We start from the raw sequence: 15,874 nt of genomic DNA on the forward strand, positions 1-15,874 counted from the left end.
ACACAAACTTTACTAATTAAAATGTAAAACAACTTTAACATAGCAAAAGGTAAATTTACCTTTTCGGATAATGGAAAAGCGATAACAAAAAATTAAATGTAAATTTAACACTGTCCATAGGTAAACTACAGCTTCAATCTTATAATAAATTTTTTGGTAAATTTTTACCTTTTGTCTCTTGGCGTCCCTCGTTTCATCTCAAAAAAGGTAAATTTTACTTTTTTTTTTGTAAATTTTACCTTTTATTTTTCTCCGTGTTGCTATATACTTTATAGTGTTCATGATGAAACCAGTTTTTTCGATGGCAAACAGCAAACCATCGTGATATATTTTGTGGAATGGGTTAAACAGAAAAAAAAAATAAATAAATAAAATAACCCTTCTATGATTGTATCTTTTGGGACAGATTTTTCATGACATCCTCAGAGACATGGCATTTTTTTTTTTTAAATTTTTCTTTGTATATCTTATTTTAGTACAAATGTATATATGTATTTATAAAAATGAATGGGCAAAATATCGAATGAATGAATCTGGTCTTTTTCAAGTATACAATATCATACCGGTGAATCATCAATGAACCGACTCAAGTTGCAAGCACTAATGGCAGATCAATTTATAATCTGTTAATCTTTGCATTATCACCTCATCAATTTTAGATTAATATTTTTTTTTCCCATCTATTATTTTGCAAATAAATAAATAATAAAAAAATAAAATTTTAACAATATTAATAGTCTGTAAATGATTTTTCTTCTTTTGAAAATATGGATAATTTTTTTTCTTTTTTAAATCTAAATGATTGCAGCGAAGCGGGGATGATCATATAGCATGAGATGCACGCATGCGTCCTGTCTTTTGCGTTCTCTCTTGTTGGATTAAAGTCGACGCAGACTCAGTTGCTCGCGACATTCAGACCGTGATACGATTGGGGCTGTTATATTCATACCACGCGCTTTTTTTCAACTCTTGCCGAAAACAAGTTGAAATTAATTTTAAAAAAAAATATATAAAATTTTATCTGATTTAAAAAACAAATTTTTAAATCATTAAATTACATACTTGAAATTGAGTTTTTTTTTTTTTTAATAAAAAAAAATATATATCTTTATACTGAGACACGAGCTTTTTACACATGTGAATTATTTTAAATTTAAAAAATTTGCTCAAAAGAATAAATAAATTTTAAAAATATTTTTCTCATTATTACATAAAATAATAATAATAATATTTATAATATTTATAGTATAAAAAAAAAATTTATCCCAAAGTTTAAAGTTCAAAAAAAAAAAAAAATAAAACTTATTTATTATTTTTATTTGTGTAAAAAAAATTATATATAAAAAAAAGTATATTATTGTGTTTAAAAAAATAAATTTAATTCAATGAATGAAATACAGTATTTGACTATTAGTGAATAAAAAATTTAAAGAAAAAATAGAAGAAGAAAAAAGGCACTTATTTAGAATAATAATAAATAAAAATAAATAATGCAGTATAAAAAAAATAAAGTGAAATAATATTAATCGTTGAAATGTAAACAATTAATGGCAACTATTAGATCGAAATGAAGAGTACGAGACGATTTGCAATCGTGGCATTGCTGACGATAGCCGGATCATTATTAATTTTTATAACAGAGGCTCGTCATCAAATTGAAGAATATCCAACACGTCATCGTCATCGACATCATAGACACGAAGTACAATCAAAATTATCAAATTCAATATCAAAAAATAATTATAAATTTGAAATGAAACCAAAATTTAATGATCATGATAATAATGAAAATAACAAAGAGTCATATGATATATTTAATAAAAATCATAAAACAATAATTGATAATGATAATGATAATAATAATGATGATGATGATTATGATATTTTCAATGATGATAATGATGATGAAAACAACAAAGAAATATATGATATATTTAATGAAAATAATATGAATAATAAAAAACATATAAAACATAAAATAATAAATAATAATGATGATGATGATGACAATGATTATATTTATGATGATGATGATGTTGATTATGATAAAAATAATGATGAATATGAAATTGATGATACGGAATACAGTAATGATCAGTACTATCCAAAACGTAAAAATTTATATTTTGAAAAAGATTTATATATCGTAAGGGGTTATAGGAGACGACTGGATTCAAGATTATATCGTGTTAATAATTATCATGATTTTATAATAAAAAATCCTAAATTAATTAAGGATAGTATTGAAGATTATCAAAAATCATCATCATCGTTACCGTTATTATTATCATCACATTGGTCGAAAAAATATGAAAATTTAAAAAAACAAAGACATCAAAATCCACATGTACATCCACATCATCAACATCGACATCAACAAATTTTTTATAATCGTGACAAGGAACTTTATTATCAAGAAACACGTCCAAAAAATTTACATTCAATACCAATTTTATCATCAGAATCAGATTTAAAATATAATAATAAAAAACATAAAAATATAACAAAAAATAATATTAATCGACAGTGGCAAAATATTCAATTGGATGATAATGATAAAAATTATGATGACGAAGAGGATGAAAATAAAAATGATGAGAATGAGGATAATGATAGTTGGCTAGATGAGCTTGGTGATTATGATGAAAATAATGAGATGAAAAATGAAAAAATAAATAATCAGTATAAAAAAAAAGTACCATATAAAACATATGATGAAATAATTAAAGTATTAACATCAAATGAACCAAAAAATCAGAATTTATCAAAATTAGGTACATCTGTTAAACGTGGTTCACGTAATATTGAAAATAAAAAATATCAAAAAAATAATACACTTGAAATTTTATATAATGATTCAATAATTATTAATAGTAGCAATAATAATAGTAATAATAATAAAACAATTAATTTAAATAATACGAGTATTATTGATAATCAAGATAAAAAAAAAACTCGTAATATTATTAATAATCAATTGAGTCAAAAAATAAATTTTGATGGTAAAAAATTAAATTCAACAACACAATTACAACCAGCTATAACCAAGAGTCTTGATACTAAAAATGATAATAACGATGATAATTATGAAAAAGATGATATAGATGATGATGACGATGATGATGATAATTATACTGATGGTAAAACAATTGTGGTAAGTTTTTTTTTTATATAGTTAAGTTAACATTTGTATAATAATATTATCAGTAAAAAAATAATTGGTATGGTATTTAATGATAAAATGATGATGATCATCATCATCATTATTGTGCTGATGACCTGGTGCTGTCATAGGTTAAATGATTCATTTAAAATCGCAAATTTATATGTATTATTATTTAAAAAACAAAACATCAACGGACTTCGATGTCACTAAATAATTATTTATCGAGCTATAAACAAGTATATTTTTTTCTCTCTTGATCGCAACACGAATTTATCTCATCATACGTGACATTTAGCCCGACAGACAGATTTAAGTGTCCAGTTAAATAAAGTATATACTCGCACTCGTCACTGATTTTAGAAAAAAAAAATAATAATTTTTTTAATTTCTATAGTAAATTATTGAAAAATTTCATATTCTGAATATTTTATTTATTTAATTATTAGAAATTAAATTTTATATCTACAAATCCTTAATGATTTCATTTTAGTCACGAAAATACGACGTGATAATAAAAACATTAAACGGATGTAAAATAAATTTTTTGTTTTTTTGTAATACTATAGCTTGATTAATTATTTATTATTAAATTGATATTAATTATTATTCATCATAAAAATAGCATTAATTTAAGTGATATTAATATTAATAAAATGTATTTTTAGAAATTTTTTATTATAAAAAAAAATTTTATATTTTTAGATTTTATAAAATAATTAATTAATATTGTTAATACACAACAACTACTGTGCTACATTAAATGAAAAATCCCATAAATATCTATTAACAAAGTTGAATATTAATGAGCTCATTAATATTAATCTTGGTATGTTGCAAATGTCACACAAAGTTATTTTATTATTTATTTTGATAGCAAGTAAATATGTCGCTTGTTGTTTTTCTGGGTGAAAGACGAATACACATATGTATATATTATATTAATGACAATCTATTGTCAATAATATAATATATAATATAAAAAATTATATTAGCATAAAAGAAAAATATCCCTTTTCCTATATCAACCCACATCAGACATTCATGACGAATCCTTGGAACAGACAATGAAACGTATTTGTTATTCCACGTCACTCTTATTCACATAAAGCTCTCGTTTTTTTTTTTTTTTAATTTATTTTTAAATGCTGTCTTATTGCATACTTTTAATTTTTATGAAAGTAATTACAGTGCACATGATCATTACGTTATGGTGTAGAATAAATGGTACAGACAAACGAGTGTGCAGTTAACAAACATGAATCATTCATGAGTATGTTAAACATTTTTTAAAAAATTCAAAAAAATAAAAAAAACTGTCTCGATGAAATAATTAATTCTGATGGGCCATGTGTTCATGCAATGAAGCTGAAATCACAGTCTATTGTTTGTGTATTCAACAAAGACTTATCGGCTAATAAAATATGACAAATAAAGATGATAAAAAATAATTTATTTTTTTATTTATAATGTGTCTATAAAGACAAAGAAAAACGTTAAAATAATAGTATAATTATGTTTTTAATTCATTAAAATTTATAATGAGAAAATGAATTTGTGTTTTTTTTAATTTTTTTTATTTGAACAAGTGTCATTTGTGTGATAGACTAACTTTTGTTTCAATAAATTCATATTGATAATATTATTTGTATAAAATGTAATTGAAATGAATTTACAGTTTGTTAAAATTAATTTTTTTATTAAATACTAGCGATTGTGAATGTAGGATTAAATATTTAATTTATAATTTTTATTTTTTTACCACAACAATCTATGAAATAGGACATGTGTCATCTAGGAATTCCCACATTTAACATACCGTGATGGCAAAAAAATAATATGTAAATTAAAAATTCGTTCCTACTTTTAAAAATAGACTTTTTTCGATGATTTTTTTTGCAATAGGTCAATTGAAATATCAGTTTATTTAAATGATATAAATTTTGATAATTAAACTTGAAGAATAACAACAAAAAATTAACAATTAAATTAAAAAAAAGTGACTTTTTTTTTTTGTTACGTCTACAGATATATGTTTTTTTTATTTCAATTCTTAATTTGGTGGTGTTATTTAAATTTAATTATCGAAAAATTTATCACACAAATAAGATGACATTTTAATTGACCCATTGAAAATAAAAAACCCACAAAATAGTTTATTTTTAAATATAGGAACGAATTTTTAATCTACAGTTTTTTTTATCTCTTCGACCGCACGAAAATAAATAAGAACTTTTTTGTTTATAATTTAATAATAAATAATTTTATATTATAAAATAATTAAGACATTTGTTTTTTTTTCTTTTATTTAAATACTTTCTAAGGAGTGTTTCTTATAAGTATTTATTGAAAGTGTCATTCTTTAAAAGCCGTGAATAAAAGATGATGTCATAAAATCGCTGCACCTTTTCTTCATATTAATATCCATTAAAATTTTTAAGTACTCATAAACACAAATGACCTTATTTAATTAAGAATAATCCCCCATCTTCAAAAAAAATGCTAAAATAAATAAAACACAAGTAAATATTAAAGCCAAAAAAAAAGAGCCTCAAAGATGAAAAAAAAAACAAAAAAAAAAATGCTAAAATAAATTACAAAGAATGTATGATGATAAAAAATAAAAAATAATATTTTAATATAATTTTAAAATATGTCATGTCGTGTTAATTTAAAATTTGTAAATGTCTTATTTGCTATGGTGTGGTTATGGACACCATTATTTGCTACTGCGCGTGCCACTGTATATACGTCATGGTCGTTTGCAGCACCAGACAGCCTGGCATTTTCATTCTTTAAATAGCAACTCATTAAATCATTTATATTTTACTTTCATTAAATTATTATAACATTATTCATACCATTCAAATAATTCAATAAATAAATATATTTTATTTATATATTATATTATATATTAATATAACACTTTGATATATCATGTTGCCCTCATCTTTTAAGGTCAAAGAACTTGACTTTGTTTGAGTTTATGTATTATATCAGTAGTGCTTGGTTCATTTTATCATTTATTATTAGTCAAATGATAAGATTTAAAAGCAATCTCAGATGTATTGAATATATCTTCTCTATGTTTTTACCATATTGTTGTTATTATTGAATAAATAAATAATATTATTATGGATTAGTTCATATAGAGGATTAAAAAAATTTAAAAAAAAAAAAAAAAACACCATGTATACACGTTAGTTATCTGAACAGTGTTCTCTTTGTATCACAAGATGTATTTTTTTTTTAAAAGTAAGGACTAGTATGATTTAAATCAACATGTGTAAAAAAAGATTGTTTATGTTTTTTCATTGTATCGAAAATTTATTGAAATAATAGCATTATCACATCAATTGTATTAATTTTTTTCGAGTTTTTTTTTCTTTAGATGATAATTTATGAATTTATGAGTGATAAAAAAAATATATATGAATATAAATTTATATTAATTTAAAAAAAAAAAAACTTATAAATATTTCGAAATTTAAAAAAAACGAAATTATTTCCAAGAAAAATTTTAAATGACTCTCACAAAATTATTTCAAGGATAAATAATTTATAATATAATTTAGATTGTATTAATTATATACTGGTATTTAATGAATTAACTAAAAACAATATTATAAATTTTTTTTTTTTGCTAATTTAATAATAAGCAAAATAAGAAGCTAAAAAATTAAAGAAAAAAAAAAAAAAACTTTAGTTATTCTTTAACCGGCAAAATATAAAAGTATATATATTTATTTATTTTTTTTTTTTTTGTGGATATGATAACAGAGTGAAGGTAAATGTTACATTAGGATCGTGGGTGGTCTTGACTTCTGACAACCGATCAAGAATGTAATCGACAAAATGCCTGTCTCACAAGTAATCAAAAAATAATTTAAAAAAAAAATAAAATTAAATATAAGATAAACTCTCTTTTGAAAATTTGTGTCCAATAGTTTCATTGTCTGATCCACCTGGTCACATTTATATCTGATGCACGTTTGTTAATTTAATTGATAATATTCACATGCCAGACAAAACTCCACCCGCACTAAATGCACCGTGTAGGCGTTTATTGTTTCAATATACACGTATACAATTTTTTTTTAAATAAATTAACATATACTATTTGATTTATGAATAATGTACACGCTACACATTGATCATAACTTTTGTCTCAAGTCAATATCTTAATGTATTATTATATATATGAATTTTTGGGTGGTCCAAAAGAAAGAGTAAAGAGTGCACTGAAATATATATATTTTTTTTAATGGTCGATCTCTGGCATGTGGCACTAATGTCGTTTCTTGATCCTCCTGATGCTCAAGCAACGGTAGTTAAGATCGCGTAAAATATATGTTTATTTTTTATTTTTTTTTTTTTTTGCTTTTTTATTTTACTTATTATTATGTATCCTTGTGCTTGACTATACACATTGTTGTTGCATGCATGGCAAATGGATTTTGCTACTTTTTTGCTGGCAAAGGTCTTTGAGTGTCATGGATTAAATTGAATTCACTCGAGAACTTGCAGACATTCAACACGCATATATATACAAAAACAATTGTATACAAGTGTATTTGCAATACAGCAAAAAATAAAAAATGTGATCACTAGACATATTATTTAAATGAAAAGCGAAAAAAAAAAAAAAATTGTATATACAGAATAATAATAAAACAATATGTGATGTCAAGTGGAAAGAGTGCCTTGGGATCAACCGGTATCATATGAATATATAGTACAAGTTCTCGACCGGTTTAAAATTTTATTAAACCCCCAACAACCAGAGCAAAATATTGTTACTATTTTATGTCGGCAAATCATCAAAGAACTTGATGATACAGATGCGTCTGATGATTACGGATGTGTGTCTCTTTTTCAAATAGAATATTTTACTTTTTTTTTTAAGTATATATAATTTTTTTTTTTTCTCATTTTTGTTGATTATTTTTATACAAACAAATTCATCATCGTGTATTATGTATATTTTAATTTCTGATTTTTTATATTTTTATATTTCCTCATATGATGATAGTATAAAAAAACATACATAAGAATTTTATCCTTTTATTATTTTTTTTAATAATAAAATTTTATTGATTCAAAAATAAAAATTAAAAAAAAACATCTCATTAATATTTATTTATAGAATTAATATATTGTTGTAATAAAATATTTCAAGGACTGATATACATATTTTTTTCTTTTACGTATTTAAAAAAAAATTATCTATCAGTGTAAAAAAGAAAAAAAAATCAATTACATTCAATTGAATGCATGCATAGAAATGTTTCATTGACGATTATGCAAAAATAAATAAATAACATGATGAAAGTTTATGATTATTATTGCAAAAATATTCAATGACAAAGTTGAATATAATTTATTAGTATTAGATATTATAAATAATACAAATACTATTTTAATTATATGTTTATATTTTTTTAAATAATTAACAATATGTATCTAATGAAAATTTAATTTTTTTTTTTTTTATCTTTTCTGTTGAGGCGTATACGGTGAATGACAATGAATATGAAACATCAGTGCCAACAACAACAATTTCACCTTCAACAACAATGAAAATAATTGAAAAATTAAATGCAACAGTAACACCAGCAATGTTAATGACACCCAAAACCATAAGAAAACCAACAACAAAAAAAGCAAATATTACATCAGTGTATCGTGCATCATTTAATAAATTTAAAACAAAGGATGGAAAATTATCACAATCTCAACAAAATGGTAAATGTATTATTATGATTTTTTTTACACTTGAAAAAAGTGAAAAAATTATTTCATACAGTTTTACCAATATATTAACATCAATAAATTTAAATCACCTTGAAAAAAAAATGATGAAATTTTTCAGTATACAATTTTATATTCTGATTAGCTACGGTTATTTTATTTATTTATTTTTTCTTTTTCATTACAACATTCTTGCAAGTAAAATGAAAAAAAAGAATGAGAAAATTTTTTAACTTCAATGTGAACAATAAGTTTGTCTTAAATTTTTTTTTGATGTAATATTCATCAATTTGCCCTTTTGAACTTTAAGTATATTATTATAAACCATGATAAATATTTTAAATATATATTTACAACAATAAATCAATTATTTACACTCACGTTTAAATTTTGCATTAATATTTTCATAATAATTTTTTTTTTTGTATATAATCTTGCCCTTTGTAATTTTAAAAATAACTACTTTATAAAAATAATGATAAAAAAAAAACTAATAATTTTAATAATGAAAATTTATTAAATTATTAAACAATATATTATTTATTTTAATAATTAGTATTATCTAATTTTCATGCTATCAATTTGTATGCGTATATAAAAAAAAATAACGCGCAAAGTGAAACAAAACTTTTTAGCACCATCAGACTTTCACATTTTCACTCAATGAATTTTCTATTTTTTAATTTTTCATTATCAAAATAAAATATACTATGTACTTTTTTAATTATTAAAAATTTATTAATAATATAATTTATTTTAAAGCAGGGGCTGATTACAATGATGTTATTCTTCAAAATATAAGAAAATTATCACGTGAAGGTAATTGCCGATGGCCGAAAGCACGTGTCATACCCGTTCGTAATGTTTATCCAAATCCTTCAACAACTTATTCACCACACTGTGTAATACTTCATAAATGTTCTGATGATACTGGCTGTTGCAATAATGAACAATTAACATGTGCACCAATTCGTTCACATCCAGTTGAATTTTATTTTTACGTAAGTATTTTTATTTTATTATAAACAAATATATAAAAAAAAGAAAAAAAAGAAAATATTTTACAACGGTTCATTAGTCTGATAAAATATAAATCAGATAAATAAGTTTTATTGTACAAACTAATTGATCCTAATTTATTATGAAAAGTTAAAAATAATTTTTTTTATAACCAATCGATATATTAAGTAGCAATAACCATTGAAAATAATTTTACAACCGGATGCCATTTGATAACGGTCAATTTACGATCAACAATTATTACAATTGATGCGCGTTCTAGTCATTAAAATCATATCATGAATTTTACCTTCAAAGAATAACAATGGTTTATTGGTGCCAAATGGCATCAATCAAATATCACACCACAAACACAAACACACTCACGTATTATTATATATTTATATTGTGATTTATCATCGATAATTAATTGCCAAGCCATCGACCCAACCCATCAGATTTTTCTTTTTATTTATTTACCCCTCATCAAAGCTTCCGGTTTTAAAAATATTTAATTCATGAAGCTTGAATTTATATGACGCCTTGCTATATAAATATTTTTATAGAGCATATATAAATGGATCATGTGTTAACAGAAAAAAAATAAATATTATTCAATTTAACTCGATAGAAATGTTTTCTTTTTTTTTTTTGAAAAAAATAGAGAGAATCATATAGTGAATAAATAAATATTGATGATAAAAATAAATATATTTTTATATACTTTTTCAAGAACTGTGTTATTCTTTTTTTTTTTTTTTTTTGTGGTTTTTAAATTTACTTGAATATTGGCTTGGTGTATATTTGAGAAAGTTGGAGTATTATAGTATCTTGATGATGACATCTAACACATTTCTGAATAGTCGTCAGACTATATAAATACTCAGTATAAAGACTAGTTCCGTGGTACAAAAATATACACTGGTCACTGATTCATGGTGGTTACACTTACACATTTTTGTCATTTCGATTTACGTTATTACTCTTGGAATTTATAAAATATATATTTTACTTAAAAATAAATCAAAAATTAATGTATACGTATATCATATTTCTATATTTTTAAAAAATTGTCAAACTGGATAAATAAAATTTTTAATTGTTTGACAAGTAAAAAATATATTTATGTAATAAAAATGTGGTAGAAATTTTATTTTTTTATATTTTTTAACGACTAACTAAAAAAAAAATATTAATCATTTCGTGGTAAGAGCAGCAACCACAACAGCTCAAGATGCTGTTAAAAATAAGATTAAAAAAAAAAAATATCTTCAGGTGGCTTTTGAAATTTTTTTTATTATCGTATTAAATTGATTTATGATTTGGTAGATGAGTCCAAGTGAGACCATTAGTTTTATCGCAAAAAAATGTCTAAAAGTGGTGTCCTATTTTTTCGGTCCATCAAAAGTTGAAGAATTTTTTTTTGTTGACCACTCAACTGATTGGTCGTTTTGATTGACATCAAAATAATAATCTCACTTCAAATATCATCTAGTATATTTTTTTATTTTCTTTATTTATTTTTTTATAGAATTTATTGGTTTAAAAAAAAAATTTATCAATGAGTTTGAATGGGATCATTTGGCATCTGTCTTATAAACGATATGAGACATACAATATTTAACTTGAGTCGTAAAAATATATAAAAGTCACTTGAAAATACATACTAAAAAAAAAAAAAATTAATATGCTTTTAATATATTTAAAATGGTATAATGGTAAACAGCTGCATGTATGCATAATTGTAGACAATTTTAAAATACCAGATGAATTGGCAAAGAAATTATGCAGCAATGTTCGTATCATTCGTAGGGTATAACTTGACAACTTTAAAAATAATATAAAAAAATAAAAACGATATAAAGCAGCATGATTTTGCCATTGTCCGATTGTACATAGAGATTCAAATAAAAAAAAATTCAAACACAAAACGTGATTCATCAGCGTAGATTGAGCCACTTGAGATGTGTTTTCTTGGTAAAGTAATAGTTGTACATTCCAGACACAAACGAATTCTCTTTCTCGCATCACCGAGACATGAGAATTAAGACATTATATACATTATATATATAAAAATATCCACGCACTTCTATTTTTGGTGAGAACATCAAAAGGGTTGCGATATACTCATTAGTTTAAAAAGCCTTTAAAAAATATACACCTCACATGATTTTTTAATAAATATATACAATATATTCATATCAATATCTCATCTACAACCAACAGTTGAGAAAAAAAAAAAACCATTTAAAAACAAATTGATTAAGTCAAAGAGCTTTCAAGTATATCCTCAATAAAAAAAAAAAAAAAATTCATTCACTAATAAATTATCTTGGTAATAAATTTAAGAAAAAAGAAAAAAAAAAATTTTGTCTGGTTTTTAATTAAAAATACACAGTAGCAAAAAAATTAAAAGAAAAACATACACCCTCAGTAAAAATAAAAAAATAAATGTTTTTAACAATGTATTTTTTTAAATAATAAAATTACGATGATAGTAAATTAGCGTGGGTGTTTATATATATTTATTTAAATTGCATTTACTTAAAAAAAAATTTTTTTTAAATTTATTTTCAAGAAGAAATAATGCAACGCCCACGCCCACTGACCCAGGTCGTTGTTGGCCAGGTATATACTTTACCTATACAAATAGCAATATCAACATGAACACTGCATAATATAAACATACCAGACACTCTACATCATATAAAAGTACACCCGTTTCTATTTTTGCATCCAGATTCAAATTCAAAACTATTCGGACACACTTGATTGCAAATATTTATACTTGTCTCACTACTTTATATATTGATAAATAATTATAAAATAATATATACCTGATTATTATATCAAGTGCACTTTTATTCGACAAAAAAAAATAAATATAAAATTGATAAAATAAAATCATTAGATATATATATTTACAACACATTTACATTGTTCGTCTGACTAATAATTTAACTTTCTACTTAATTTGTCAATTCACGTTAAAATAAACATCCCAATTAGATTGTAAAATCATAATTTTTAATCAAAACTAGTTACATGTGCGTATACCTTTCTAAATTACTTACTAAAAAATTCTAATTGATTGATAAATAAATAGAAAATAAAATAACTTAATAAATACTTTATTGTACATGTAATTAATCAAATTAAAAAATTATATAATTAATTGGCAATATTCATGGAATTTTCAATTACTCATATCACAGTAATAATCTTAAAGAAAAATAAAATAATTTCAACAAAGTCAATATGTGCAAATACCTCAATTAATAATATATTATTTAATTAATATTAAACAAACATGCTATTATGTAAAATTTAAATTTATATATAAAAATAAACAATAGATCGATTAAGTCAATTTATCACGCAATTGTATACCAATACAATTTTTATAATATATAAATTATGTGAATAAATAGTTTGTTGAATTTTAATGTACAGTTTAAAACTGGTTTTTAATATATAAACAAGAAAAACAATAAAAATCATCAAATAATTAACATTGCAAAGTTACGGGAACTAATGTTTTAAACAAGATAAAGAAAGCTCGCAATTCACGGAAGTGATCAGAATTTAAATAAACGGAAATATGTGATAGGATATTTTTTTTTGACTAAAGAATAAACATGAAAAAACGAGATACAGACAATTGATTACAAAAATAAAATAAAAAATAAAAAATACATTTGAACACACAAGATTGGCTGTTGCAAAAAACTGTTGTCATTTTGCAAGTACAGAGAATAATATATTTTTAAATAAATACAACGTAAAATTATCTAAAAAGATGACCGGTTCTCAGAAGATCGATGGCCTCTATTAACCGACTAGACAGACTACTCTCAGACAGATGAATTTATGACTCAACCCTTATACGGTTATTCCAATATAACTATATTGACCATCCTCATCATGATGACTACATATTGTTATTTTTTTTTTTCATTTTTAAATTGCAATAAATAAATAAATATATAATAAAAAACAAACAAATTGACTAACACTTCGTTTCATGTCAAACACATGCTCTGCTTTTTATTCCTGGTTTTTTATATTTATTTTTTATTGTTATTTTATATTGAAAGGTTAATAAAGGTGTTTCAACCGTACTTAATATACATGTCAAAGGCCATGATGCTATAATACATGTATTTTGTTTCAATCATGTTTTTAAAACTATTCACTCAATAAACTATTATCTAAAATTTTTTTTTTTTAATTCAATTTACTTTTATATTACATCATGAGTCATCAATTTCATCAATGATTATTCAAGCAATTTTTAAAAACCGATATAACAATTATTTTAAATTATTATTAATTATAAAATAGAAGAAAAAAAAATATTTGATATTGTGTGTCATTCGAAAGGATTTCAAAAATAAAAAAGTGGATAATTTATCGATACAAGCTGAAGATGAATTATGAAATATGAATAATCGATGGAATAAATAATATTTTGATGGTTTAATATTTTAAGACAATTTATACAAATATCAAAAGTCAAACAAGTTGTTATCTCGTTTATAGAAAGCAGTGCGAGTTCTTGATGGTGAACAGCTATTTTATCCAAACTGTTGTTTATGTCAGATATAAATTGTCACAGGCGTTAACCGGCTTCTCAACAATATAAAATATATTATTATTATTATTATTATTTGTTTGCGTGTTTTCAATGAATCGTGATTGTACCTGATCTGACCCAGTATTTATGCTCGATAGGTATACAATATATTATTGACATTGATTTATATGCAATCAAGTTATCGCTACCAAAGTTAAATTACATAGGGTATGTGAGAGCTACCTGTCATCACGATCTTGATTGACCCTCAAGCAACATTTTATATATATATTTATTTATATATTAATATGTGTATGTTGAGTATACATGGATATTTATTTACTGATGTATCAAGTTGTGATCGTTGATCATTATATTGTTCAATAAATAAATAAATATATATAAAAATATAGCTTGACTTTGAATTGAGATGGTGAAACTTTTTTAAAAATTTATTATTATTAATGGTTGTTTATTTGAAAGGGCTTGATATTATTTATTTATTCCTTTTTTTTTTTTTTCTTTTTTACTACTCACTGAATGTAACTTTCACGGAATTTTTCAGTAGCTTGTATAAGTCATAAATAAATAATAAAAAATTTCAACAAATTGACTCTTTTTTCTTTTTATAAATGAAAACTTTTATAAGCCGTTTTTGAATGGATATTTATTATAATTAATTGAATTTTATTTATTTATTTTTCAGACGGATCGTATTGGACGAGAAAGAAGTGTTGAAAAATTAATATTCTACAATGATACTGATTGTGAATGTAAAAATAAATATACATCCCTAAATGGAAATGAAGAAAGTCATGAAAATAATGACAATCAGCAACAGATTACTTTACAGCCACAAAATATAACAAAATTACCGAAAAAAAAACCGTAATTAATTTGAAATTGATTTATCTTTTAAAAAAAATATTTTCGATAATGATTATTTAATTTTTTTTTTTTTGTTTTAACAGATGTAAATGTCCCTCAAAATTTTCAGCAGTTATTGAAAATGGTGATTGTCAATGTCAATGTCCAAAAAACAATACTATTTGTGCTGATTTGAGTATAGGCAGGGGTTATTTTTCACAAGATGATAAATTGTAAGCAAATTGCATTTTTTAATTTTAATTATTTTCATAATGTCAATTTGTTGATTCATTTATTTTTTTTTAGATGTATACAAAGTGAAACTTGTGCATTGCCTAACTGTACATTTGGAGGATATATCAAACACCAAGATAGATGTCCAACGAGAAAAGATAAATTTGGTTCAATTGCAAATGTTTCAATTAAAAATTTTCCAAAAAATTCATCAAATTTAAATATTTCAAAATTAAAAAATTAAAATACAATATATAGTTTTTTTTTTAGATATAAAAAAATTG

The 15,874-nt window shown here is 22.9% G+C and overlaps 1 protein-coding gene across 1 annotated transcript; it reads left to right on the forward strand.

Annotated features, from left to right (window-relative positions):
• Nucleotides 1-1,980: 1,980 nt before the first annotated feature.
• Nucleotides 1,981-15,860, forward strand: LOC122852429 (probable serine/threonine-protein kinase DDB_G0278845). Its single transcript, XM_044152218.1, has 6 exons — nucleotides 1,981-3,154; nucleotides 8,671-8,908; nucleotides 9,677-9,915; nucleotides 15,196-15,377; nucleotides 15,461-15,589; nucleotides 15,663-15,860. The coding sequence occupies exons 1-6, from the start codon at nucleotides 2,657-2,659 to the stop codon at nucleotides 15,832-15,834; spliced, it is 1,458 nt and encodes a 485-aa protein (XP_044008153.1). The 5' UTR covers nucleotides 1,981-2,656; the 3' UTR covers nucleotides 15,835-15,860.
• Nucleotides 15,861-15,874: the final 14 nt, after the last annotated feature.

This window comes from Aphidius gifuensis, linkage group LG3, assembly GCF_014905175.1.
Source record: "Aphidius gifuensis isolate YNYX2018 linkage group LG3, ASM1490517v1, whole genome shotgun sequence".
Lineage (NCBI taxonomy): Eukaryota > Metazoa > Arthropoda > Insecta > Hymenoptera > Braconidae > Aphidius > Aphidius gifuensis.